Genomic DNA, 27,754 nt, shown 5'->3' with positions numbered 1-27,754 from the left:
CTATTGACCACACTCTGCCAGGAGCAACCATGAGGAGATGAAATTTCGCAACTGCTTCTCCTGGCACCTTATTTGTACCTCTCTCCCAAACACACGCACGCACACACACACATACCTACCATATTCCTTGGCAGTCAGAGCTACTGAAGAGACTTAAAAGAAAGTTCTTGCCACCAAAGTCTTTGACTTTGGGGTTGTTCAATATCAGAAATAGATTTTTTTTATTAGTGGAAATTACCTTAAAGAAGATTTGCTGTGATATGGACCACTGGTTCCATCCGACTTTCATTTAAACCACCTATATTTGTTGTCTCTTCCACTAGAATTAGAGCTCCTTAAGAACAAGGACTGTCTTTTTTTTTTTTTTTTGTATCCCCAACGCTTAACTCAGTACTTAATAAAATACATTTGTTCATTCATTCATTCATTCGTGAACATATCTACAATCTAGATTCCTGTCCTAAATCTACCATTTATGTGTGTCTATGTCAGCAGGTCACTTTTTCTGAATCTGTTTTCCTTATCTGAAAAAATGGATTTAATAATCCCTGTTTAAGAGCCAAAGTGTTTTGAAAATAGCAAACTTTTACAATAATTTCATCCCCACTGGATGTTTCTAGTAAGAGTTGCCTGGGGCAATAAGAAATCAAGTGACTTAACTAAGGTAATATACTGTCAAGTTTTGGTTTTTTTTTAAGAGAACCAATGACATGAAGGGATAATATCTTGACTTGCACATGAATTGGATTTAAATGAAGCAGAGTAACACAAAATCCTTAGCCTCACTCTCCCAGTCATGGAAATCCAGTGACATGACAAAAGTCAAGATGACTTTGATGTCTTTGATATCTGACCAAGCTCTAAGTGCTCCACAGCACCTGCTTCAGCCACCTTCATGTCATTGGGACAAATAGTTCTCATCCACCCATTCTGCTGGGGAAAGTCTTCATATGCTTGCAAGGGTAGACACCCCCTAACTCATTGATGGGTTTGAGACCTTTCAACCTGGTGCAGACCATCTGAGACAGTTTTACTGGGATATGACCAGTACACATACCATACAGCTTTTTGGAACCGCAGGTGAGAATTGAGTGCTAGGAAGACACCAAATGGAGATGAGTAGCCCTGAAAAGGGCTCAGCAAGCCTTCACACCAGAGGTGCCTATCCTCCTTGAGCACCCCATGTGCCACAAAGTCACCTAGATTATGTAAGAAACCAGGACTTGACCAAGTCTTCTTGACTTCAAGGCCAGATCTCCACCCACAAGCCTCAGTGCCTCTCGCTATAACTATTACTATTATTTTATTTATAAACATTTATACTTGTGCATTCATCTATATTAATACTGAGACTTTCAAATAGACACATCTATATACAATATTAATCATATACTCAGAACCAATAAAATATTTATTTTTATTTGTAAATAAGCTTCTTTTAAACAGATATAAATCCCCTTTATTCTAATAGTCATAAAATGTCATAATGATGACAAAGAAGAAAATGGAAATGGAATAGCTTGGAATTACAGAGGAGGTTCAAGATCAGGTCAGCTCATTAGGGAGGGTATGGGAATATTGATCAGAGGCTGTGTTTGGGGATTCCTTATCCCTGCCCTCCCTCCTTCTGCAGTTCCTTCCCTTAGCTTTCTCCATCCCCAACCCTTGACATCCCCTCTTTATCTCTCCTCAGATTCCTCCTTCTGTACTTTCTCTGTCTCAGTCTATCTTCTCTCCCATGGCTTGAAGCTGGGATTGGGAAGAGAGCTGTGACTCTGAACTGGAGTTGTCCATCCACAGACGATAGGCCAATGAAGTGGTCACTGTGAGCCAGGCCAGGTAGGGCACCAGAAGCAGGACAGCTAGGCCATTGATGGAGTGCCAACTCAATGCCATGCCAAGCACCAGTCCATAGAGCAGGAGCAGGTAGCATAGCGCCTGGAGAGAAAGGGATGGACAGTGATATGGGGAACAGAGTTGGGGTGGAGGTACAATTAGGCCAGGGGAATGGCAGGTATAACCCTGCATTCAGTAAGAATGCAGTATTCTGCAGTACATATAAATACTGCAGAATACTGCAGTATCTACAATATTCCTCCTCTCTTGGCTCCCCCTTGACTCCTCACCCCCTACCTTCTCCACAGACTTCTAGGACTTCCTCAATAAATGCTCACTGAATGAATGAATGCTTTGGGGTTTGTAAGGTACTGCTTCTTTCCCCTCCCCTTTTTCTCAAGGACACTCCCACCCCATCCATGCACACACCCAACCACATTCCTGAATATCCACCCTTACCAGACCAAGGTTGTGGGCTCCAAAGAAGAGGAGCAGTATGATCCAGTTGAGGACAAGCTGGGTAGCATAGAGACCAAGGGGCAGGGCCAGAGGACGACCAAAGCCCCCACCCAGATCCTTCCACACCAGATAGGAGGCATAGCTTTGGGGAGAAAGTGAAGAATGTATCTCAGTGGGGAAGGTCTAGAGGAAGAGAAAGTTTGCAATGGATGGGAAGGGGAGAGAGCAGGAATACAGAAGGGATCATTGGAGGTCTGGGCATAGGACAACCAGAGTAGGAAGTTCAGTACAAGAGGAAATCTTTGGGCCCATGTAAAGCAGGAGGGTAAGAGTACAGGCCTGAGGGAAAGCTACCAGGAGAAGAGACTGGGGACCTGAAAATAATGAACATTTTTTTTTTAGGTAGCTGGCAGAATCTATTTACGTACTGTCTTTGAAAAAGGAAAGGAATCAACAATAACAAAAAACAGGTATATCCATAGAATGTAAAACAAGGCAAGGAAACAGGGTCCTCCTTGAACTTTGAGCATTGGACACTCCTTTAAACCATATTCTGATTTATTGAATTTGAAGGGACTTTTGTACTTTTTTTGAGTTTTAACACATTAAAAAGTGACTGAATGAATTTTTGAAAGCATGCAGCATGGTTCCTAGGTGACCTTTTTTATCAGGCTTAGACTTTTTTTTATATAGTTTTCAATATTCACTTTTGTAAGATTTTGAGATGGACATTTCTAATAGCACTTTAAGGGTGACAAAGTGCTTTCCTTTACAACAGTTCTGGGAGGTAGATAGTTCAAGTGTTATTACTTTTACATGGACATGGACTTAGTTAAAATAACTTGCCCATGTCCATGCAACTAAGTGTGGGAACTAGGTGGGATTTGAACCTGTATCGTCTCACTTTGGGTCCAATGCATCTTTCTTTATGTGATACTGCCCTTGAGAGACGGAGGGTCTCCTGAAGTAGGGTGAGAAGGTATAGCAGAGAAGCAACAAAGTTGTTGTTTATGTTATTCGTTGTGTTAGACTCTTCATGACTCCATTCGAAGTTTTCTTGGCAAAGATACTGGAGTGGTTTGCCGTTTCCTTCTCCAGCTCATTTTATAGACAAAGAAACTGAGGCAAACGGGTTGAATGACTTGTCCAAGGTCACACAACTTCAGTGTCTGAGGTTAGATTTGAACTCTGGAAGGAGAGTATTCCTGACTCCTGGGCCAGCATTCTATCCACTGTGCCACCTACTTAAGAATTGGAAAGAATTTAGAATTCAAGGGCTGGGAGCTTATATCAGCCCTAGTGGAACAGACATGGGTCTTTGGAAAGGTGCAGAGACTATTGAAATAGTGAGCCTTTCTTTGGTAAAAGAAATGATAGGAATGGAAGCAGATAACTGGTGGCAAAGTGGATAGAGAGAGCCTGGAATCAGGAAGACCTGATTGGACCTTAGACACTTACTAGATGTGTGACCCTGGGCAAGTCCCTTAACCTCAGTTTCCTCAGCTGTAAAATGGGGTTAATTATAGTATCCACCTCACAAGATTGTTGGGAGAAGTAAATGAAGTAAAATTTGAAAAATCACTAGACACTGCCTAGCACATGACAGTCACTATATGAATACTTATTCCATTTTCCTCTCCCCTCCTCTTACTCTCTATATCTCTAAAGTAGGTTGTTGTGTTTGTCCTTCATTTTCCAAGAGGACCATGACATCAGGATAATGATGACATGACTTGCAGTTGACTCTGATTTGAGTGAGAGAGTGCTGTGCAATTTCACCAGCCTCATCTTCTCCTCCAGAGCCATATGGGTCAAGTGACCTGATATTCATCAGGATAACTGGAGATGGCCCAGGATGCAAAGGGAGACCCTGTTCTTTTTAGGCTAAGGCCTTTTCAAGTACTCACTTAAAGTGAGGTAATGCCCATTCAGTGAATAGGCCTCTTTAAGAGATGGCCCCTTTAATTAGAAAAAGAAAAAAAGCCAAGCTGGGAGGGCAATGACCTTGGGGTAACTGTTTCTCTAGAGTATGGCTTGCTATAGAAGTTATGGACTCAGGTGCTTTATTGTTATTCTAGCCCTAGAAAACAGTGGACTTGGGGCCTGGGAGCTGGAGACAGGATTGTCCTTAGGGCCTCACCCCATGGTGGAGTAGATGACAGTCCATACAATTAAGAAGAGCTTGTTGGGTGGCCACCAGGGTGGCTTTTTCAGGGTCTCATACCAGGTGGGCATGTGCTGTTGAGCAAACAACCAGCCCACAATGGGCCCCACATGGGGCAAGGCCATGAAGAAAGTGCTTTGAGGCCACATTGTCCAACGGGTCTGAGCCTGAGGAGAAAAAGATGTCAGTGATTAGGGTGGCCCTGAGTTCTACCCATTCTCCCAGCTCTTTGCACCCTTCCCAAAACTGTCTCCCATCCAGTTTTCATTTCCTTTCCCATCACTGTCCTTCTGTAGAACCATAGACTAATCACATACTGGTTCTATGATACCTAGAACCAGTATTTAGTGTTAGACTTATATTCAAATTCTGCTTCATATACTTAACTAGTTATTTGACTCAGGGCAAGGCACTGGGAGCAGCCTCAATTTCCTTATTTGTAAAACAAGGATAATAATAGCACCTATACCACAGGGTTATAAGAATCAAATGAAATGACACGTAAAATGCTTTGACAACCTTAAATCATCTAGTTCATCTTTCTGTTTGTCTCAACTTTATGAAAAAACTTGAGGGCCCAACTCAAGTCCCACATCCTCCCTGAAACTTCTGGTACAGTTCTTGACCCATAGAGTAAACTCTGCCTTCTCTGTCTACCCCCCCACCTACCCCACGCCCCACTGCCCCCAGCTTTTACTGTCCATACTCTCACAAGTGCTCACACTTGCTGTATGTAGAGTGCCTTGATTGTTTAATGTGTGTTGTTATTTTCTCCCCAACAAGACTTTGAGTCCTCTAAGGTTGAGTCTTTTATATCCTTTAATGCAGTTGGTAAAGGGCTGGACACATAGAGGACTCTCACTGATTTGAAGTGAACCAAGCTCAACTGAACTGAGGCATGATGGGTAGGTATGATGTAAAGTAGAGTAAAAAAATAAAAACCTGAGTCTGACTCCTGCTCTGCTACTGGGTAATCCAGGTGGGGAGGAGGGAGGCAAGCATATATAGTGCCTACTATGTGCCAGAAACTGTGTGAAGCACTTTACAAATATCCCATTTAAATTCTCACAATGACCCTGGGAGGTAGATGCTGTTAGTATAAGGCATATATATCTGCTTTATATAATAGCTTATATATATATACATACAGCTATTAGCTTAAATATAATAGCTCTCTCTCTCTCTCTCTCTCTCTCTCTCTCTCTCTCTCTCTCTCCATATATGTAGCTATCAGCTATACAGTTGAGGAACCTGAGGCAGATAGCCCTTAAATGACTTAGGTCACACAGCTAGTGTCTAAGATCAGATATGAATTCAGGTCTTCCTCACTCTGGGTCTGGTATTACCTACTAAACCACACAGTTAGCATCTTGGACAAATTACCTCTCTAGAGCCTTCTGTGGGTTTCAGTTCTTTCTCAGTAAAATGATGTAGTTGGACTGTGATATCCAAGATTCCCTTCCAGTAAGAAATCCTATGAATTCCTTTGCATCTGTCCTTGGACTACCATTTCAATCTTTTGTTTAAATAACTGGTCAACACCAGGAGCTATCGGTCTTCATTTTAGCAAATATCTGACCTTCCCCACTCTGCTTCAGGACTTATCTATTTTCCACAGGCATTCTGCCCAAGGGATCCCAGCCAGAACTTGGCAGCCCTGAATTAGCCCAACTCAGCCTGGAGGTGCCAGTTCCTTCCCGCCCAAATTCAAACTCAGTTGCTTGGAAGTCTGTTTACTTCTTTCTCTAACGAGAGAAACACCATCTTGCATCAGGGACCTCAGGGGCTGGAGAGATCCTCTCTAAGTTTTCCCAACTCCAAAGAGTAGGGCAGGGAACCCAAGTCCAAACTATGGGAAACTTCTCAGTGAAAAAAAACAAAAATAATCCAAATCCAAAGTCACATGGCTAGTAAGTGTATGAAGCAGGATTCAAACACAAATCTTCTAGACTGCAGGTCCACGCTAGTATCTGTGCTAATCTGCATGAAATGTGCATGTTCAAGATCATTCAGAATCCCCTTAGGCCAGTCCTTCAGTCTCATCCTACCCTCACATATGTTCTTGCCCCTGATAACTGAAATTAAACTGACACAACAAATTCATACACAGTTCCCCTAACTCAGTTGGTTTTAGGGATCTCCTGGTCTGACTGGCCTATTCTTTTTAGTCTGTCTCCTTCTGCTTGTTTTTGTCCGTTTGCTAGTTTCTTTATCTATAAACTAGAGATAATAATAGCCCCTACTTTACAGAATTGTTTTGTGAAGACCAAGTGAGATAACATATGTAAAGTGCTTTCCAAACTTTAAAATCAGACAAGAGTTTATTAAGCACCAACCATGTAGCAGCACTGCGCTAAGCACCAGGGTTGTTGTGTTCATCCTTCATTGCTGAAGAGGACCATGCCATCAGAGAAATGATGACTTTGTTTTGAATTAGGGAGGGCTGTGCAGGTCACCAGCTTCACTTCTCCTCCAGAGCTGTCTGAATTCAGTGACCAGATAGTCATCAGGATGACTGGAGATGACCCAAGATGCACTGGGAGACCTTGGCCCCTTTAGGCCAAAATCTATGCAGGTACTCACTTAGGGTGAGGTAACACCCATTCATTGAATAGGCATGTTTAGGAAGTAGCCAAGGCATGGCCTCTTTACTGAGGCAAAGAAAAAGACATTGGGCTGGGAGGGAAACAGCAACAGTTACTATTGATAATCACTCTGCAGCCAGGAGAGTCCAGAAAAGCCCTTAGGCAGGGTCCCCATGGTGTCTGAACTTCAGAGTGCAATAGGTTTAAGGTTTTGGGAAAAAGAAGGGAAGGGAAGGGAAGGGAAGGGAAGGGAAGGGGCCAGTAAAACCCAAGTCAACTGGGTATCTTTTGGCCATCCAAATTACCTTCCTTTGGAGAAGAGAAGGAAGGGGAGGGGGAGGCAGACAGGAGAGGAGGAGGTGAGTTACCCAGCTAGCTGGGTCTCCATTTAGCCAGCTGCATCTTATTACAGGATTATGTTCATCCTTCTTTGCTCAAGAAGACTATGCCATCAGAGAAAGGACGACATGACCTGCACTTGACTTTGCTTTGAGCACCAGAGATACAAAAAAGGCAAAAGACAGTCCCCTCCCTCAAAAAGCTCACAATCTAATAGGATCAAAGTGCTATGTAAAAATGGGTTACTACTATTATGATCTTTCTAGATGCCTGACACTAACAGTCTTGAAGCCTGCCCCTTTCTCTATGTCTACCCTAAAAGAAAACTCTGTGGCCACATCTTTTTTCTCCCTCATTCTCATATCCCCACCCCTACCCCCTCCTTCATACAGAATACGCCCACCTCTCCTTACCTCAGCCAGTAGACTTCCCTGACTCTGTGCCTGGTGAGCAGAGAAGAGCATGAAGATGGGGTGTGAGGAGGTAGGGTGGGGCTCACTACCTTCCTCTCCCAGATGTATGGGGTGGTGACAAGTAGCCATAGGAGGTACCGCTGAGGAAGTGCCTGAATTGTTAATCACTGAGTCAACCCCTTCAAGCTCCCCTCACTCAGATTCCCTTAAACTTTCTTGACTCTTCTCTGCTATTCATTACATTCTCTTTAGGGATCCATCTTAGGACAGACAGGAGAGCCTTCTCGAAGCTCCCAAATGTTGTCCATTTCTGGTTCTACTGCTCCTGAGTTTAGTGTTCAGAGGCAAGGATCTGTCACTTTTGATCACCGTTAGCCCCAATAGCATTCTTGCAGGTGGAAATGATATCAGACTGATCAGATATTAGGTATAAATATTAATGAAGTCCCAGGATTGGGACTGCTTTGTAGTACATGAAACAAATAGAAAGATAAGCAGTTATTTTTAATTCTACATTTTAACTGGAATGACCCATTCAGGTAGCCAGGTCCTACATTGCTTGTTAGCATGGTGAGTTTTCCCCTAATGATAAGGAGTTCAGTGAGAGAGGAAGTAAGCTCTCCTAGTGACTGACTGAAGCAGAGAGCTCTATAGGTTAACATCTTTCCCCTTCTTAGCCACAAGTCACCCTGTTCTCTGATTCTCTAACCTCCAGCCAACTCTCTAAGGTTTGGCCTCCCTAACTCCTTTGCTTCATCCTTCAGGGTTTCCTAGTATATGTGAGTGGGGAGTATATTCTGACCTTCTACTTTTACTCTGGGTTGGGTTTGGGGGAGGGCAACAGGAGAAAAGAGGGGAGTGAAACAGGCTGACAGGTGTGTCAGAAGGCAGGAGAATTATTAACTGAGATTAGAAGAGGAAAAGTAATTTCCTTCCTAAGGGGAATGACAGCTGGGGGACTGAGAAGGTTCATAGGGGCCCTTCACCTAGAAACCAGCCAGAAGGTGAAGTGAAAAGAGCAATGGATTTGGAATCAGAAGACCTGGGTTCAAATCCTAGTTGGAACACAGACACCTCAATGGGGATGTATGCAAGTTGTTTGATCTCTCTGGGTCTTAGGCAGCATGGTGGCAGCATAGAGTACTATGCCCAGAGTCTAGAAAACCTGAATTATAATATGGCCTCGAACTATTAGCCATGTGACCTCCGGAAAGATGTGGAACCTCTGTCTGCCTGTTTCCTCAACTATGAAAGGGGGAGAATAGTAACACCTAACTACTCAGGGTTGTTGTGAGGATCAAATCATATAATATTTGTAAAGAGCTAAGAATAGTGCCTGACACATAGTAAGTACTTAATAAAAGTTTGTTTCTTTCCTGTTTGTCCATCTGAAAAAGTAGTAAGTTGTACTGAATGGTCTCAAAGGTCCCTTCTAGCTCTGAGATTCTATTGCCTCTACAACCTGAGCCCACCCGCAGGAGATCAAGGTATCTGCGCATTTCAGTGTTCTGTACCCTCCCAGCCTCAAAAGTGTGAAAGGATGCAAGCTTCTTCTACATGATCATGGATTTTGCCCTCTGGCATCTTGGATTGTAAGCAAACAGGGAGATCCATTTGAGGCTATTATTCAGTCACAGACCACTAGAGGGGGTAGAAGGACAAGGTTTTTAATCTGCTTCACCTGAGCAGATTTCTCCTTCCTCCCTTCCTCCCCCTTTCCCCACACACCTCACCATCCAAGATTATTTGCACAGGCAAAACCCTGGGTTTTTGGCATCCCTGGCTATCCCCTGGGTCTCCTGTTTGAATATTCACCGAACTCTGAGACTGATCTTTCCTCTAAAATAACAAAACAAAAGCCAAGACTTGCTCCTACTTTCCTTTTAAGGGGGTATGAAGGAGTATCCAGGGACTAACTATGCCAGGAAGCCTCAGGCCACACCCTCTGTCTAGATTCCACTTCCCGGCCTCATTCCATTCTTACTTTTCTTGTAGCTACTGCTTTGCTTTGACTCTCTTGGAGACCCAGATGAACTCAGGTCTTCAGAATAATTAGGTAAGTGTGGGGTTGGGGCACGTGAGGCTGATAAATATGTGAGACTGGGCTCAACAAAGCAGCAGGCGACTAGAGGGACCAATATTGGTCTGACTCAGAAAAGAGAGAGGGGCATAGAGGGGCAAAGACTGAAAGGGGTTGGGTGGGGACTGGGGAAGCAGGCAGAATCTAGACAGATATCCATATATTTTGACTAGAAATTTCTATTCTGCAAAGTGTTCACTGATGATATGCAGGCTTCCAGATATGATTTTCGTAACTTACAGACCAGACACTTTTTCTAGGGCAACGTTACAACCCTGGATTAGGGTCATGAGGGTGTCTACTCAGCAGGAGCTCCTAATTGGGGAAGAGTGATGGGGAAGGCCTGGAGAGACTTCTAAGTTCCTAGCAGGTATATTATGAAGCGACTTCTAGGTAAATTGGTATGGGAAGGTGAGAAAGGGATGATTTCACTGAGTTTATCAAACTTCAATGTGAGGAAGCTTCCTGTATGAGGCATGCTAGCATCTTGACCACTAATAATTTTAACATTGTCTAGAGCACTGGAAGGTTCGCACTTCTAGGGTATGTTAGATTTAGGACTTGAACTCAGGTATTTCTGACTTTAAGACTGTCTCTCTGTTTACTAGGTTATAGTGGCTGGAGAGGAGAAGCTGGGTAAAAAGTGGTAGGGAGAACTCAAATTCATCCTCAACTTGGGGGGTGAGGATGAGTAGAATTTGCAACTCAGATTGATTTGCAGGGTTTAGACCTCTGAGTCTGAGTGAGAACAGGAAAGGATGCAAAATGGGGTTTGGTTGTTTGGGCTTCCTCAGACCAGAGTTTTTTTCTCCAGATCTAAAGATTCCATATTTAGTTGGAGCCAAGTAATTTCTAAAAGATTGAAATGGTGGGGGGGGGGGGGGGGGGGAAGAGAGAAAGGAGTTTTTGTAGATGATGGTGGTAGGGGGGTGTCTCCATTCCTAAAATTTCTGGACTAGGATGAAGAGGGAGAATAGATGGAATGACTTCCACTCCACTTCCATAAAGAGGCTTTATTTTATGGAGGAGAGAAAGTGATGGTGGAGAATTACAGGGTCCTTGCTTTAGAAACCAACACTGGTAGTAGTCCAACCCTGTCATTTTATGGATGAGGAAAGTGAGGATTAGAAGGGGAAGTGATTTGCCCAATATCTCATAGGCCTGAGTAACAAGGATCAAGTTTCAAACTCCAGTTCCCAAACTGGAAACTTATATCATCACTCTGACAAGAGACCCTATTTATCCAGCTCCTGATAGAGATAGAAAGGGGACACACCCTTGCATAATGCCTCCATATCCCTTTGACAATCTCATGGGGGATTTGGACTCTGATCTTCTGAGGCCCCAGGAAGTTTGCTGCAGCAGAAAAAGAACAGACCACATGTGTCTTCTTTCTCCAAACTAAACCCTAACCTACTATATGTCACTGGCCCTTTGCTGATGATAGGGAAGAGATGGGGGGTGCCCTCAATCATAGGGCTAAGGAGTCCTTCCTTTTTTCTTTTGTTAGTTAATTCCATTTAATATTTATATTTTTTTTAAAAAAAACCACACATATATGTATGTATTTCTTTCTATTTATGTTTCTAAAGTCTTTGTTTTTCTTAGACAGGGAGGAGAGAGGCTCAGGGTGAGGAAGAGAATTCTTGGAGAGCTACTAACATCCCTACCATCCACTCTTTCTTTGGCCTAGAAGCCTCTTTCATCATTTATTTCTCCATTTCTCAATTCAAAAACATGCATATTAAGTCCCTATGTGTAATATATGGTACTTGATACTTGGGATGCAAAGATAAAAATGAAACAATCTGCCTTCAAGGAGTACATGTCATCTTTAAGGAGGGAGAGTGATTTATGACAACATGTACACAGATTATTAAATACAAAATTATTTCAAGAGGGAGAAAATTCTTACTTTCTTTAGTTACTTACTAACCATTGTGGGAATCAGAAAAGTTTCATGTTGGAAGTGGTACCTGAACCATGCTCTAAATTCTGGCCTCTTAATCTGTAGGTTGAGGCCCCTCATATGGGGTTGTGTAACCGAATGTTGGGGTCATGAAAAATTTGGCAACAGTAAAAGGTTTCTGAATACGTAACAACTAAAAATGGATTCACAATCAAATACATAATGAATCCAGTGCGTTTCTGGAAGTGCTTGCCTGTGTTGCATTGAGCAACTTCACTGCAGCCTTGGTTCTGAACACACAACATACACACTTTGTACTCCACAAGCCATCACACCATGAAACTCCAACAAATGCTGCCAGAAACACCTCAACTCAGATTCGAGACTGTTGTATGTCATGAATTGTAGTGTTTTTACTGTACACACAGAATTGTTAAATAAGTTTTGGCTTGAGATTTGGACAGAATTTTCAACAATTTCTGAAATGGTCCTAAATATACTTCTCTGTCATTTTGTACTATATATTTATGTGAAATGCCATTCTCAGAATTGGCCATTATAAACTCAAAATATTGGTCAGTTCTGGAAAACATTGAGGATGCTCTAAGTCCAGTGTAGCAAATATTCCTCCAAGATTTAATTCTTTATGTAAAAACAAACAAGCACATCCATCTCATTAGTATGCATATTTGCTTTAGCCTTTAATAAATGGTAAAATTATATGTATACCAAAGAATTGTTTTAAGATAAATTTATGATTTATTATCAATAAATTTGTATACATATTTCATATACCTATATACCCGGGTTTGCATAACAATTTCTCTGGTGAAAAGGGGTCACGATTGGAAAAAACTTAAAAACGAACTGCTCTAAAGGGAGTTATATATTAGTGGTAATAGTCATTGATGATTTCTGAGTTGGTGGGGAAGTGTCATAGTCAGAGATGTGTTGTTGAAATATCAATTTGAAGGAGGAAGGATTGGAAAGGGGGAGAGGTTGAAAGCAAAGAGACCAATTAGGAAGTGAATGAAGTAGTCCAGATGAAAGGTTGTTGTCTTTGTCCTTTTCAAAGAGGACCATAACATCAGGGAGGTGATGACATGACTTGCAGTTAACTTTGATTTGAGTAAGGGAGGGCTATGCAAGGTCACCAGCCTCACTTTCTCCTTCAGAGTCATCTGGATCCAGTGGCCAGATAGTCATCAGGATGACTGGAGATGGCCAGGATGCAATGGGAGACCCTGGCCCTTTTAGGCTAAGGTCTTTTCAGGTTCTCACTTTGAGTGAAGTAATGTCCATTCAGTGAAAAGGAGGCCTCTTTAAGAAGTGTGTCAAGAGATGGCCACTTTAATTAAAACAAAAAATCAAACTGGAAAGGGAAGACACTCAGGGTTACTGGTCAAAAGAGAAACAATTACTATTGACATTCATTCCGAGCCAGGAGGGCCCAAAATATAGCCATTAAGTGGTGCTTGGGAAGGAAAGGTGATGAGAATCTGATAGCTGTATGTATGGAGAAAAGGGATCCCTGTAAGAGATGTTGCAGAGGTAGAATCTATGAGATTTATTGACTGAATGGGTATGGAGAAAGAGGGAGAGAGAAGAGTCAAAGATGTAAGTTTGTAAATGTAAGTAACTAGAATAATGGTGCTTTCTGTCTTTCCTGTTTCTTCCCCACCCCTTGAATTTGGAGGAGGGGTGGCTTAGGGACAAAAGTGAGTCTTATTTTGGACATGTTAAATTTCATATATATGATTGGGACTGGATATATAGGTTTGGGAGTCACTGACATAGTTAATTGCTGAATCCTTGGGAGCTGATGAGATTACTGAGAAGACTGTAGGAATTGATGAATAAGGGGTTCAAGACAGAGCCTTGAGATATGCCCATACTTGTATGTGTTCATCCTTTGTTGCTGAAGAAGACCATGCCATCAGAGAAATGATAACATGACTTGCACTTGACTTTGTTTTGAGTGAGGGAGGGTTGTGCAGGTTACCAGCCTTACTTCTCCTCCAGTCATCTGAATCCACTGACCAGATATTCATCAGGATGACTGGAGATGGCTCAGGATGAAGCAATTGGGGTTAAGTGACTTGCCCAAGGTCACACAGCTAGTGAGTACCAAGTGTCTGAGGTGAGATTTGAATTCAGGTCCTCCTGACTCCTGCACTGGTGCTCTATCCACTGCACTACCTAGCTGCCCCATGCCCATACTTAGTGTTTGGGAGAAGGATGCTGCTTCAGCAAAGGAAACTGAGATAGAATGACCAGGTAGGTTGGGAGGAGAAGCAAGAAAGAGCAGTGTTATAGTATCCAAGGAAGGAATGTTGAAAGCTTTAAAAACTGCAAAGGTCATAATGAAAGTTGAAAAATAACTATTGCATTTGGCTATTAAAAATCATTTGTGACCTTGATGAGAACACTTACAGTTGAGATATGGGATTGGAAAGAGATTTTAAGGGAGTGACAGGTAAGTCAGTCAGTCAATAAGCATTTAAGTACCTACTATGTGACAGGTACTGTGCTAAATACTGGGGACAAAGTCCAAAGTCTATCTTTGATCTTTAAGAGTTTTCAGTTTAATGAGGAAGATAACTTGCAAACAATTATGTACAGACAAGTTATGTACAGGATGAATTGGAAATACTCAAGAGAAGGAATGCATTAGAATTAAGAGAGACTAGAAAAGGCTTCTTATAGAAGGTAAGATTTTAGTGGTACTTTTGAAGGACGTCAGGGAAGCAATGAGGTGGTGATGAAGAGGGAGGGCATTCCAGGCATAGGGGAAGAGTTCAGATTAGAAAAGAAAAAGGGTTATAGGACAATAACTTAAGGGGATGTCAAGGTCAAGAGAAGGTTTTTGTTTTTAAGAATGGGAGAGTCCTAGGATTGTTTGTGGGTGATAAAGAAGGAGCTAATGGAAAAAGAGAGATTGAAGATAAAAAAATGACCATCAGGAATAGCTATTGGAGGAGTACAGGTAAAGGAGTTAGTCTTGTCAAGTAAAAGGTCCACTTCTTCATCAAAAACTGGAAAAACGGAGAAAAGAAAGGGTGTGAGGAGGTGATGCTCAAGAGGGATTTTAATGTGTGGCATAGGGGAAAAGAAAGAGCTTGTGAAAGTTGACCTTTTTTTCCCCAGTAAAATTGGAAGCAATGTCTTTGACTTGAGGTAGGATGATAGGTAGTTGAGTGGGGAAATAGTGGGTCACATGGAGGAAAATGTTTGAAATAAATATAGAAAGTGTGATTGTCAATGGGGAATAATAAAACAACTGCGTGCAGAAGTGAGGGCCTAGTTGAGATTAGATAGCATAAATTTGTACTGACTCCAGCAGCATTTGAATAGGAGTGGAGAATGCGGATGATGGCAGGTTGAGGTTAGGTAAGGTATAATTGGCAATAGGACAGGAGATCAATGGAACCAAAAGTAATTAGCTTGCTAGTGTGATAGAATTGGTTGAGCATAGGGCTGAGATTGTGAAGGGAAGGAACAGACATCAGACAAAAGATGATAAACTTGTAGAACATAGATAGATGAAGGTTGCTGTTGTGTTGTGTATTTGTCCCTCATCTTTGAAGAGGACCGTGACATCAGGGAAATGATGACATGAATTGCAGTTGACTTTGTTTTGAGTGAGGGAGGACTGTGAAAGGTCACCAGCCTCACTTTCTCCTCCTGAGCCATCTGCATCTAGTGACCAGATATTCATTGAAATGACTGGAGATGGCCCAGGATAAAAATAGATGAAGGACTCAAGGTTATAATGAGGCTGAAGGATAGATTTTGGAGAAAGGAGGCTGAGGAAGAACCAAAAGATACAAACTCTTCCTAAATATACGGAATGCCATCTATTCCATCATGTAGTGAGGCTGTAATAGAGATAGAGGTAGAAGTCTGAGAGAGAAATTTCAGATATTAAAATTATTAAAGTAGAAAAATTATAGGGAATGGTCAAAGGCAGCTAGGTGGCCCCAGTGGATAGGATGCAACCTGGAGCCAGGGAGACCAGAATTCACATCTAGCCTCAGGCACTTACTAGTTATATGACCCTGGGCAAGTCTGCCTCAGTTTCCTCCTATGTAAAATGAGGATAATAACATCATCTCCCTCCAGAATTGTCATGAGGATCTTACAAAATGCTTTACAAAACTTTAGGGTATTATTATTTACTATTATTACTTTTATGTATGCCTGAGGCAGAGCAAAGGAAGTCATGAGAACTTAGAAAGTTAATGAGCTGAGAGACCAGGGTGATTGAGGACATATCAACATGTGTATTAAAATCCTGAGGATGAAGGTAGGGAACACCAAGAACAAGGTACTGAATGTCCTGAGAAAGGAAGGAAAATGGACCTAGAGAGGATGGTAGATGATTGTGACAAGGAGTGACTGACTGACAAAGATGAATGGAGTGAACTTCAAAAGGAGAGCTTGCTAAGAAAAATCAGCCTATTGCTCCACCTTGCTCAGTGACTCAAGGGCCATGAGAAAACCAGCACTCATACTATGGAGAGTGGTCTGGAGTGCAAAAAGTTGGAAAGAGCAGGGAGAGAAGGTTCAGAATTAAAGCCCCTATGAGTGGAGATTCTGTTTATGTGGGACCAATAAACAGGATAAAAGAATTAACAAGCATGTGAATTAACCATATTTGAATTAAAAAGCATTTGTTTATTATACTTATGATGAGCTCTACATAGTCAGTTAAAATAAGACCTGGAGTTGACTGTAGCTAAGATCATAAGATTCTTATTGCAAAACTCAGACTTAAACTAATAAAAGTAGGGAAAACCATCCGATCATATAGGTATGACCTAAACAATATCCCTTAAGAGTTTGAAGTGGAAGTGATGAATAGATTTAAAGAATTAGATCTTATAGGTGGAATACCTGAAGAAATATGCAATATTGTACAGGAAGAAGCAGCAGCAGCAACAACAATAAAACGTTCCACAGTAAAAGTAGAGCAACAGAGCAAAATGGCTGTCTGATGAGGCTTTACAAATAGCTGAGGAAGGAAGGAAAGGAGAAGGTAAAAGAGAAAGGGGAAGATACATCCAATTGAATGTAGATTTCCAGAGAATAGCAAAGAGAACTAAGATTTTCTTTATTGATAAAGTAGGAAAAGAAAGCAATAGATTGGGAAGAACAAAAAATTGGAAATGTTAAGGGAATTTTTCATGCAAAAAATGGGCATGAAAAAGACAAAAATCATAGGGACTTCATACAGATAGAATTGATTAAGAAGAGGTAGAAAAAATATACAGAAGAACTATCAAAGAAACATCTTAACATCACTGATAACCATGATGGTACAGTTACTGATTGAGAGTCAGACATCCTGAAGAATGAAGTCAAATGGGCCTTGGGAAGCATTGTTAACAATAAGGGTAGTGGAGGTGATGGAATTCCAGCTGAGCTATTTAAAGATGATGCTGTTTTAGTGCCACACTCAGTATGCCAGCAAATTTGGAAACTTACCTGGACTAAATCACTGGACTAGAAGAGATCAGTTTACATCCCAACCCTAAAGAAGGGCAATGCCAAAGAATGTTCAAATTACTGAGCAGTTACTCTTGTTTCATCTGCTAGCAAGGTTATGCTTAAGATTCTGCAAGCTAGGTTTTAGCACTATGTGAACTGAGGTTTACCAGAAGAGCAGGCTGGTTTTCAAAGAGGCAGAGAAACTAGAGACCAAATTGCCAACATTCACTGGATTATGGAGAAAGCAAGGGCGTTGCAGAAAAAACAAAAAAAGCAAACATCTGTTTCTGCTTCATTGACCATACTAAAGCTTTTGACTGTGTGGATCACCACAAAATGTGTCAAGTCCTCAAAGTGATAGGAGTACTGATCATCTCACTTGTCTTCTGAGGAACCAAGAAGCAACAGTTAGTACCAAACATGGAACAACTGATTGTTTAAGGTTGGACAAGGAGTACAACAAGACTGTATATTATTGCCTTATTTATTTAACTTATATGAGGAGTACATCTACAAAATGCCAGGCTGGATGAATCAGAATCCAGAATTAAAATTGCCAGGAGAAATATCAGCCACCTCATATATGCAGATGATACCACTGTTATGGCAGGAAGTGAAGAATTAAGAAGCATCCTAATAATGGTGAAAGAGAAGAGTATAAAAGTTGACTTGAAGCTTAACATTAAAAAACAAAAACAAACAAAGCAATCCCAAACCCAGAAAACAACTAAGATCTTGGCAACTGGTCCCATCACTTCCTGGCAAATAGAGGGAGAAGAAATGGAAGCAATGTTGGATTTTATATTCTTGGACTCAACGATGACTGTAGACAGCAACTGCAGCCATGAAATTAAGAGATGCTTACTCCTTGGAAGGAAAGCTATGATAAATCTGGACAGCATACTAAAAAGCAGAGACATCACCCTGCTGACAAAGGCCATATACTCAAAGTTATGGTTTTTCCAGTAGCAATGTATGGCTAGGAAAGTTGGACTATAAGGAAATCTGACTGTCACAGAACCAGTGCTTTCTGTGGTACTGGAGAAGATTTTTGAAAGTCCCTTGGAGGGCAAGTAGTTAAAATCAGTCAAAACTTAAAGAAATTACTTCAGACTATTCACTGGAAGGTCAAATACTGAAACTGAAGCTTAAATAATTTGGGCATGTAATGAGAAGACAGGACTTATTGGAAAAGAACCTAATGTTGGGAAAGATTGAAGACAAAAGGAGAAGGGGATGACAGAGTATGAGACAGATAGCTAATGCCATGGAAGCAACAAACGTGAACTTGGACAGACTGGGAGAGATAGTGGAGGAGAGAAGGGCCTGGTGTGCTGTAGTCCGTGGGGTCATGAAGACATAACTGAACAACAACAGCTATAAATCAACTACTATGCTAGGCTCTGGGACATAAATACAAAGAGTAAAACAATTTCTACTCTCAGGGAACTTATATTATTTTTTTAAACTTAATTTTATTTTATTTTCTCTTTTAGATGCTCTCCTTTCTACACTTGCTTTCCTACCCATCAAGAAAGCAGAAATACACAATCTATTACAAATATAAAGTTATGTAAAACAAAATTTTGCATTAGTCATGTAGAGAGAGAAAGGGAGAGGAAGGAAGGGAGGGAAGGAAGGAGGGAGGGAGAGAGGGAGAAGGAGAGAGAGACAGGGAGAGGGGGAAAGAGAGAGAGAGAGAGAGAGAGAGAGAGAGAGAGAGAGAGAGAGAGAGAGAGAGAGAGAGAGAGAGAGAGAGAGTTTTCAATCTGCATTGAGTCCTTCAGCTCTCTATCTGAAGGTGGATAGTAATTTTCATCATGAGTCATTTGGAATTGTGGTGAGTCACAGTAATGATCAGCATTATTAAGTTTTTCACAGTTGATTTTCTTTACAATATTGCTATTACAATGTAAATTGTTCTTCTGGTTGCTCAATTCACTTTGCATCAGTTTATATAAGTCTTTCCAGCTCTTTCTGAAACCATCCTTTATATCATTTCTTAGAACACAATAATATTCTATGACATTCATATGCCATAACTTGTTTAACCATTCCCCAATTGATGGACATGCCCTAAGTTTCCAATTCTTTGCCACTTCAAAAAGAGATGATACAAATATTTTTGTATAGATGGGTCATTTTTCCTTTTTCTTTGATTTCTTTGAAGTGTAGACTTAGTAGCAATATTTTGATTCAAAGAGTATGTCCAGCTTTATAGCTTTTGGGGTGTAGTTCCAAACTCCTTTCCAAAATGGTTAAACTAGTGCACAGCTCACCAATAGTCATCAGTATATGTATTTTTCCAGTATTCCCTCCAGAATTGTCACTTTCCTTTTCTTTCATTTTAGACAATCTGATGTATGCATATTATACTGAGGTACTCCCTCAGAGTTTTTAATTTGCATTTCTCCAATCAGTAGTGATTTAGAGCATTTTTAAAATATGACAATTGATAGCTTTGATTTTTTTTCTTTGAAAACCGCCTGTTTGTATCAATTGAGAAATAACTCTTAGTCTTATAAATTTAACTCAGTTCCACGTATATTTGATAAATAAGACCTTTATGAGGGAAACTTCAATTTATTAGTTATTTTTTTAACATTCTTTTCTTTTGAAATTTTGAGTTCCAAATTCTTTCTCTCCCTCCCCCTCCCTCACCCACCCACTGAGAAGGCAAGTAATATATCAATTATACATGTGAAATCATGCAAAACATATTTCCATATTAGCCATATTTCAAAAATAGCATGGAAAAGTGAGAAAATTATATTTCAATTTACACTCAGAGTTCATCAGTTCTCTGTCTGGAGGTGGATAGCAGTTTTTCATTATGAGTTCTTTGGAATTATCTTGGATCATTGTATTGATCAGAGTAGCCAAGTTGATCTCCCAGTTCTTCTCACTGTATTTTGCATCAGTTCATATAAGTCTTGCCATGTTCTCCCCCCCAAACCATCCCCATTGTCATTTCCCACAGCATAATAGTACTCCATCACAATCATGTGTCACAGCTTGGTCAGCCACTCTCTAGTTGATGAACATACCCTCAATTTCCAATTCTTTGCCATCACAGAAAGAGCTGCTAAAAATATTTTTGAACATATAGGTCCTCTTCCTTTAATCAATTTGGGTATAGATCTACTAGTGGTATTGCTAGGTCAAAGTCCTTTGTTCTTCAGAATGGTTAAAGCAGTTTACTATTCCACCAATGGTTCATTAGTGTACCTGTTTTTCCCTTATCCCCTCCAGTATTTGTCATTTCTCATAGGTGTAAGGCGGTACCTCAAAGTTGTTTTAGTTTATCTTTCTCTAATCAATAGTGATTTAGAGCATTTAAAAAAATGACTGTAGATGGCTTTGATTTCTTTGTCTGAAAACTTCCTGTTTATATCCTTTTTAAGTCCCTTATGATTTCTCATTTATGTTTACTATTTAATGCTTCTCTTGATTGTTGTATTGGATTCTTTTCATCAGGACTTTTGAAAGTCCTCCATTTCATCAAATGTCCATTTTTTTTTTCCACCCTGTAGGCTTTCAGTCACTTTTGCTGGGTAGTTTATTTTGGGTTGTAATCCTAAGTCCTTTGCTGTATATATAGAATATCATATTCTAAGCCTTCTGCTTCTTTATATTGGTAACTGCTAAATTTTGTGTGATTCTGACTGTGGCTCCAAGATACTTGGATGTATATTTCTGGCTACTTGTACTATTTTCTCCTTGACCTAGAAGCTTTGGATTTGGGCTACAATATTCCTGTGAGTTTAACTTTAGAATCTTTTTCAGGAGGCAGCTGATAGATTCTTTAAATTTCTACTTTGCTTTCTGTTTCTAAGATATTTGGGCAATTTTTCTTTATAATTTCTTGAAATGTATTTGGTATGTTTTTTTTGGATATGGTCTTTTTTTTGATAATGGCTTTTGGGTAGTCAAATAATTCTTAAATTATCTCTCATAGGGGAACTTAGGTGGTACAGTGGAAAGAGCATTAGTCTTGGAGTCAGGAGTACCAGAGTTCAAATCCAGCCCCAGATACTTACATCTATGTGATCCTGGGAAAGTCACTTAACCTGGATTACCTCCAAAAACCAAAAATGAAAACAAACAAACAAAATTATCTCCCATAAATCTATTTTTCAGGTCAATTATTTTTTCTGTGAGATATTTCATATATTTTATTTCCTTAGTCTTTTGACTTTGTTTTATTGTTTCTTGGTATCTCATGGAATCATTAGCTTCCATTTGGTTCTAATTTTTAATGAGTTATTTTCTTCATTGAGGTTTTGTACCTCTTTTTACCATTTGACCAATTTTTATTTTTAAGGAGTTACTTTCTTCAGTGTTTTTTAGTGCCTTTTTTTTCCAACTGTTAAATTTTATAATGTTTTGGGCATGGGTCTCATTTCTTTTCCCAACTTATCTTTTATTGCTCCTGTTTTATTTTTAAATCTTTTTTTTTGCTTTAAAAAATCTTTCTAATTTTTCTAGGAATCTGTATTTTTCTTAAGACTTTGCTTGTAGATGTTTTCAAGTCATTGTTTTCTGAGTCTGTATCTTGAGCTCCCCCATCACAGTATTAGCTTTTTATGGTTGAGTTTTTTTGTTTTTTGGTTTTTTTTTGTTGTTGTTTGCTCATTTCTCCATCTATTTCTTGGTTCAGACTTTATGTTAGAGTTGGGCTCCACTCACCCCTTTGGGGAATGTCTGGCTTGAACTTCTTTTTTTTATGTCCTGCTGCTGCTTTCACTGCTCAATCTGAGGCCTGTAAGTTTTCAGTGTTTCCAAAGTCGTCTGATCCACAGGGAGAGGTCTGTTCACTGCTTTTCTGGTCTGTGCTTTGCAAATTCTTGACCCAGTTTGTCTCTGTTGGCTTTTGTGTGGTTGAGCTTCCACAGTCTACTGCTAAACTCAGTCATAGTTACCCTGCCAAGAGGTTTTCTAGGTTCAGCTTGATTGAAATGCTGGTTCCCCCTTGGTTTTGGTCTCCTGCCATGGTTTATTCCTCTGCAGGTTTATATTCAGGTCTAAAGGTTAGAAGTGAGTCCTCACTCTGTTTCTTGGGCTCAAAGCCATATAGCTATGATTCTGGAACTTTTTTCTTATTTCTTACACAGATAGGGCCTGCTCCTCTTCGCACTATATGACCTATATTGGGGTGAAGGGGAACAGACTTTCCAAATGGCACCTATCCCGGTGCCCAGTGCTAAGCATACAGAGGACCCCTGGGATCTCTTTTTGCTCAGGAATTCAGACCCCTTTTGTACCTGGATACTGAGCTGCTTCTCACCATTGCTGTCACTGCAGCTGTTGATACTTCCTCTGCAGCTGTGGCCTATTGCCATTATTTTCCCCTCCCCACCCACCCCGTATCTCAACACCTCTCTATCTTCTTAAACTGCACTGGGCTGGGAAAATGACTCATTGTGACTTTTTATTGCTTTCCCCAAACAGAATTTGATTTGGTGCATCTAGGTTGTTGGGAATAGGGGGTCGGGGTGGGCGGTTGGGTGAAAGAGGCAAAAGTTGTGGCTCTCACTTTGTCACCTTGACTCCCCATTCCTACGCCCAAGCTTATATATATATGCATATATATATATATGTGTATGTGTGTATATATATGTATACACACACACACACACACATATATATAAAACACACACAAAAATGTACATAGTGTGAATATAAAGTTCACAAATACTTAGCAAGTTGTTAAATACTAGATGTCCCCAAAACCTTGGGGCAGCTTGAAGCTTTAACAGCTTAAAATTGCCCCCAGCACTTGTCTGTGAGAAAGAGAGAGAATCAGAAAAGGCTTCCTAGAGAAGGTAGGATTTTAGTTGGCACTTAAAGGTAGCCAGGGAGGTCAGTAGCTGCATCTTAATGTGGGAGAGAGACTCTGAAACTGAAGTCAGGAGGGTCTACTTACTTTGCAAACCTTAAAGCATTAACTATATTAATGCTAGCTATATTATTCTTTTCTTATTCTTACTCTGGACCCTTCATCTCTTTTCTCCATGCCTTTGTACTGCCCATCCCCCCATGCCTGGAATGAACTCCTCCCTTACCCTTTGACACAAGGGAATTTGAGTTGGGAAGGGGAGATGATGCAGCTGTCACTTGAAATCATACCTATCCTTCAAGGCCCATCTCAAATGTCACTTTGTTCATGTATCTTTCCTGATCCATGCCTCTCGCATCCCTCTTCTCCCCCACTTAAAATCGAGTTCTTCCTCCACCTTCTGAGAGCACATTGTTCGTGCCACTTAATAGGATCTGACATTTAGAGCTGGAAGGAACTTTAGAGACTGTCTAGTCCAATCTCCTCATTTTTTGAATGAGGAAACTGAGGTCTGGAGAAGTTAAATGACTCATACAATAGTTAAATAACTCATCACTGGCATAGGCAGGATTAGATCCCAGGTCCTCTGTGAGGATCAAATGAGATAATATTTGTAAAGCACTGAACACATAATCATAGGTGCTTAATAAATGCTTGTTCCCCTCCCCCTTCTGTTATAATGTCATATCAGTTTTTGTATGCTTGTCTTATTTTCTCTGTATTGTAAGCTGCTCAAGGACAAGGGCACCATATCTTTGTTATACCCCTGTCTCAGATGCCTCATGCAGGGCCTGCTCAGAGTAGGCATTAAATGTTTGAATGAAATTAAGTGGGGGCTGATGTCTTCATGCATCCCCTCTCCTGGTCTGACTCCCTCTTTAGCCCCTCTTCCCTAAAGATACTGGTGTGTGTGTGTGTGTGTGTGTGTGTGTGTGTGTGTGTGTATGTGTGTGTATGTATGTATGTATGTGTGTGTGTGTGTGTGTGTGTGTGTAAGTAAGAATACTCAGAAGTGTAGGCAGCTATTTGCAAAGGGAGAAGCTTAAGACTGAGGAACCTCCTTGTCTGTGTCTTAGTGGGGTCCTGTATTACAGGGTAACCTCAAAGACCTCTCTGTTTCTTTAACATTCAGCAATCAACCTCTCTTTACCCCAGCTCTCTTCAGCTTTCCCCCCAGGTTCCAGATCTTCCACTATTCTCCCACCCAGCGTCCCTTCTAGATTGCCTAAGGTTTTTTATTTATTTTTTAAGATCTACAGCTCCTCCAGTTCCATGAAATTCTTTTCTACTACCAAATCCTGCCCAATCTCTTTTCCCTGTATCTCTTTATCTCTGTTTCCTTTGGCATTCTTCTCTAGGTCTCAGGTCCTAAGATGAAGAGAAAGTTTCCTTCATCAGGGGTCTAGATTTCTAGGCAAAAGTAACCAAGATGTTCCCCTCCCCCTTTTGCTTCCCTCACTCTTTCTTCCTATCAGAATCACTGGTGACCAGTGAGGTGGGAGTGGGGGGAAGGTAGGGGTAGGTGGGACTCTACTATTGGGGATGCATTAAAGTTCCCTTAGAGAAAAATGAAGTCCTCATGTGGTGTTTAACATTTCTTGTTTAGAAATGCAAAGTTCTGCCCCTTGGCTCTCAGGGTTAGATACAAGATTTTTTCAAAAGGGCTAAGGATCTGGGTAGTGGAGAACAAGATATGATGGACCATGGGGAGAGGGTACTGTGGAGGTAGTTGGGTTGTTGTGGTAGAAGACCTAGGAATTTGGACCTGGGTGGGGTCAGAGATAGGACTTACTGGAAAGGGTGAGACAATGTGGTTTGTGGGGAGGGCAGAGCCTAGAGCTTCTCACTGATATGGGGTGTAAGGGTTATTCCTGGTTGTGAATTCTCCAGCTATTGTACCAGTGACTGTGCCATGCCAGAAAGCAAATAGGGGGGAGACATCTCCAGAGGCTTTGTCTCCTTATCCTATGTACAAGGAGGGTGGGCATCCTGAGAGGGATAGGCCTCCTGCAGTATCTCTGCATTTCTCTGCACACTGCCAATCAATTAACCTGGCAGCTATTGAGTGTCCAGTGTAGAGTACTACTAGTGTGTACTCCCATAGAGTGGGAGATGGAAAAGAAATTAAGAGGCACAAAAAGCTAGCAATCTAGCTAGGGAGACAGGGTGAACAAACATAGAAGTTACATATAGAACAAAATACTAAGTGATGCAGAAAGTGAATTCATAGAAGGAAAAGATCAATGGAGGTCGAAGTAATCCTGGAAAGCTTCATGGACATTGGGATTTGAACTGGGAGCCTGGGAGATCAGGGTAGAAAGGGATTAGAGGTGTAGAAAGTGTGCCAGAGTGGGATGAAGGAAGGAAACAAGTATTTTTAAGTGCCTACTATGAGCCAGGCACTGGACTAAGCCTATACAAATATCTCATTTTGAGATTTACAAAAACCCTGGGAGGTGGGTGCTATTATCATCCCCATTTTACAGCTGAGAAAACTGAGGCAAGCAGAGGTGAAGTGACTTGCTCAGGGTCACTCAGTGAATAAGTCAAATGAGGTCAAATTTGAATTCAGGTCTTTCTGACTCCAGGCCCAGTGCTGTATCACTGCCTCAGCACCAGCTAAAGCAGTGAAACAGCATATAAAGCAGAAAGCGTGTTTGGAGAGTGGAGGAGCAGGTGGTGAGGGGCCTGTTCTGGCCAGAACAGAGTGTGCATGTTGGGGTGAAGCAGGAGGTGACACTGGGCAGCTGGGGTGGAAAGCCACATACACAAGTTTAAACTTAATTGGTGGGCCTATTGAGCAGGGAAGTGATCATCATTAAACAGTATTTTTTTTTACCCAGTTTATTTTTTCAGTTCTAAAAAAATTAATTTAAAAAAAGAACAAAACCCTATTTTCCCTCTCCCTTCTATACACCCCCTCAATTGGAAAGAAATAAAATTCTTGTACCAAATATGCATAGTTCAGCAAAACAAATTCCTGCACTGACCACATCTAAAAATATATCTCTTTGTACTCTGAGTCAATCACCTCTCTGTCAAGAGGTGGGGAGCATGTGTCATCATGGGCCTTTTGCAGTCATGGTTAGTCATTGTATTCATCTGAGTTGTTAGGTTTTTCCAAATTATTTTTCTCTACAGTATTGCTGTTATAGGAAAAATTGTTTCCCTGGCCTTGCTTACTTCACTCTATGTCTCTTGAAACGAGTCTTCCCAGTCTTCTTAGAAATGGTTCCTTTCACCATTATGTACACAAAACAGTATTCCATCACAATCACATACCATACTTTGTTCAGCCTTTCACCCCTAAATGTCTAGTTCTTGCAAAACATTGTATTGGGACTTAATAGGAGCAATTTTTTAAGTGAATTCATCATGTAGTCATATACATTACCTGTGTGACCCTGGGAAAGTCAGTTTAATTTGGACTTAATTTTTCTTACCTGTAATAAGAGGGTATTGGTGTAGATCACATGTAATACCCCTCTAGGTCTAAATCTATGATCCTGTGAAATGATCCCTACTTCATTATCACAAGCCTAGGGCCTAAGGGAAAATGCTGCTGCTTGGAGTCTAGGACTGATCCTTTGTCTCCCCGAACAGGCCCTTGGCCCCTGCCAACCTCCTTGCCTCTCCAGGAGGGCAGGGGAGCCAGCAGTCATTGATCGACTGTGCTGATGTGTTTGCTTGGGAATTTTATCCAGCAAAGCTTACCCCTCCAGCTGCTGCTGCTGGTGGGGGTACCTGTGGTCACTGTACTCCTGCTGGTACAGTGCCTTCATTTTAGCTGCCCCCGAAGCAGGGACCAAGAGAAGTCAGAGGCCCCACAGGACTTGGAGGAGCCAGTCCCTGAGCCCCTATCCTTGCCAGAGGATGACACCCCAAGGCAATATCCACCACCTACCCTGACGGAGATGGCCAACTTCTACCAGGAGCTGCACACACCTGCTGAGGGCCAAACTGTGATCCGACAACTGATGAACAAGCTCTTGGTGTTTGCATGGCGTGAGGTGAATCACCAGGGGGGCTGTCTGCTGCTCAAGGACATGGGAATCTCTCTGTTCATCCCACCAGGTAAGGGACTGGCTCTGACCTATTCTTTTCCCTCCTCCTTTCTCTGCCCTCTTCTAGTTTCCTTTCTTGGCTTTCACTTTACCTCCTGGGAATGGAGTGAATTGATTGATAATCTTTGGCTATGTTGGCCCCTCCTTGCTAACCTTCTTATCCCATTCCCCTCTATGTATCTTCCAACACTAACTACTACCCCTGGCCATGTTGTCCCTTTATTTCTGTGTGACTTTAAGCAAGTAATTTGGCCATTTTTTAAGCCTCAATTTCCTCCTCTATATGATGAAAGGATTTAAATGGAGCATTGATGATAATGATAGTATTAACTGGCACCTGTATAGTGCTTCCACATTTGCCCAGCACTATCCAGATGTGATCTCACTTGAACTTCACAATGACCCAATGAGGTTTTACTATCCCATTTTATGAATGGGAAAACTGAGACAGAGATTAAATGACTTGCAAGAGGCCCCAGGCTTAATAACTCCCTGAGATGAGATTTGAACCCATATCTTCCTGACTCCAATTCTAGTTCTCTGTCCACTAAGCCAAACTACTTCTACTGATGACCT

At 41.2% G+C, this 27,754-nt stretch overlaps 2 protein-coding genes across 3 annotated transcripts in view; one reads left to right on the top strand and one right to left on the bottom strand.

Annotated features, from left to right (window-relative positions):
• Window positions 1-1,398: 1,398 nt before the first annotated feature.
• Window positions 1,399-9,860, bottom strand: TSPO2 (translocator protein 2). Its single transcript, XM_072642016.1, has 4 exons — window positions 9,781-9,860; window positions 4,436-4,626; window positions 2,296-2,437; window positions 1,399-1,938 (listed from the first exon to the last, which is right to left on the bottom strand). The coding sequence occupies exons 2-4, from the start codon at window positions 4,606-4,608 to the stop codon at window positions 1,720-1,722; spliced, it is 534 nt and encodes a 177-aa protein (XP_072498117.1). The 5' UTR covers window positions 4,609-4,626; window positions 9,781-9,860; the 3' UTR covers window positions 1,399-1,719.
• UNC5CL (unc-5 family C-terminal like) overlaps window positions 9,490-27,754 on the top strand; it is a 185,231-nt gene continuing 166,966 nt past the window's right edge. Inside the window, exons 1-2 of one of the 2 annotated variants that reach the window (XM_072642015.1) lie at window positions 9,490-9,852; window positions 26,718-27,188. In XM_072642015.1, coding sequence (XP_072498116.1) covers window positions 26,792-27,188 — 397 coding nt within the window. In that variant the 5' untranslated portion in view covers window positions 9,490-9,852; window positions 26,718-26,791. The remainder of the gene's footprint in view (window positions 9,853-26,717; window positions 27,189-27,754) is intronic. The other variant, XM_072642014.1, reaches the window with a different exon arrangement.

The sequence above is a fragment of the Notamacropus eugenii genome, chromosome 2 (genome assembly GCF_028372415.1).
Source record: "Notamacropus eugenii isolate mMacEug1 chromosome 2, mMacEug1.pri_v2, whole genome shotgun sequence".
NCBI classification, from domain to species: domain Eukaryota; kingdom Metazoa; phylum Chordata; class Mammalia; order Diprotodontia; family Macropodidae; genus Notamacropus; species Notamacropus eugenii.
Note: the sequence above shows the minus strand (reverse complement) of the source record. Positions and strands in the feature narration are given on the sequence as shown.

Coding starts and splice junctions, on each gene's coding strand:
- TSPO2 (XM_072642016.1), bottom strand. CDS start 4,608: ATGTGGCCTCAAAGCACTTTCTTCATGGCCTTGCCCCATGTGGGGCCC. Junction 2,438..4,435: donor GTCATCTACTCCACCATGGG/GTGAGGCCCTAA, acceptor TTCTCCCCAAAG/CTATGCCTCCTATCTGGTGT. Junction 1,939..2,295: donor GAGCCCACAACCTTGGTCTG/GTAAGGGTGGAT, acceptor CTTTCTCTCCAG/GCGCTATGCTACCTGCTCCT.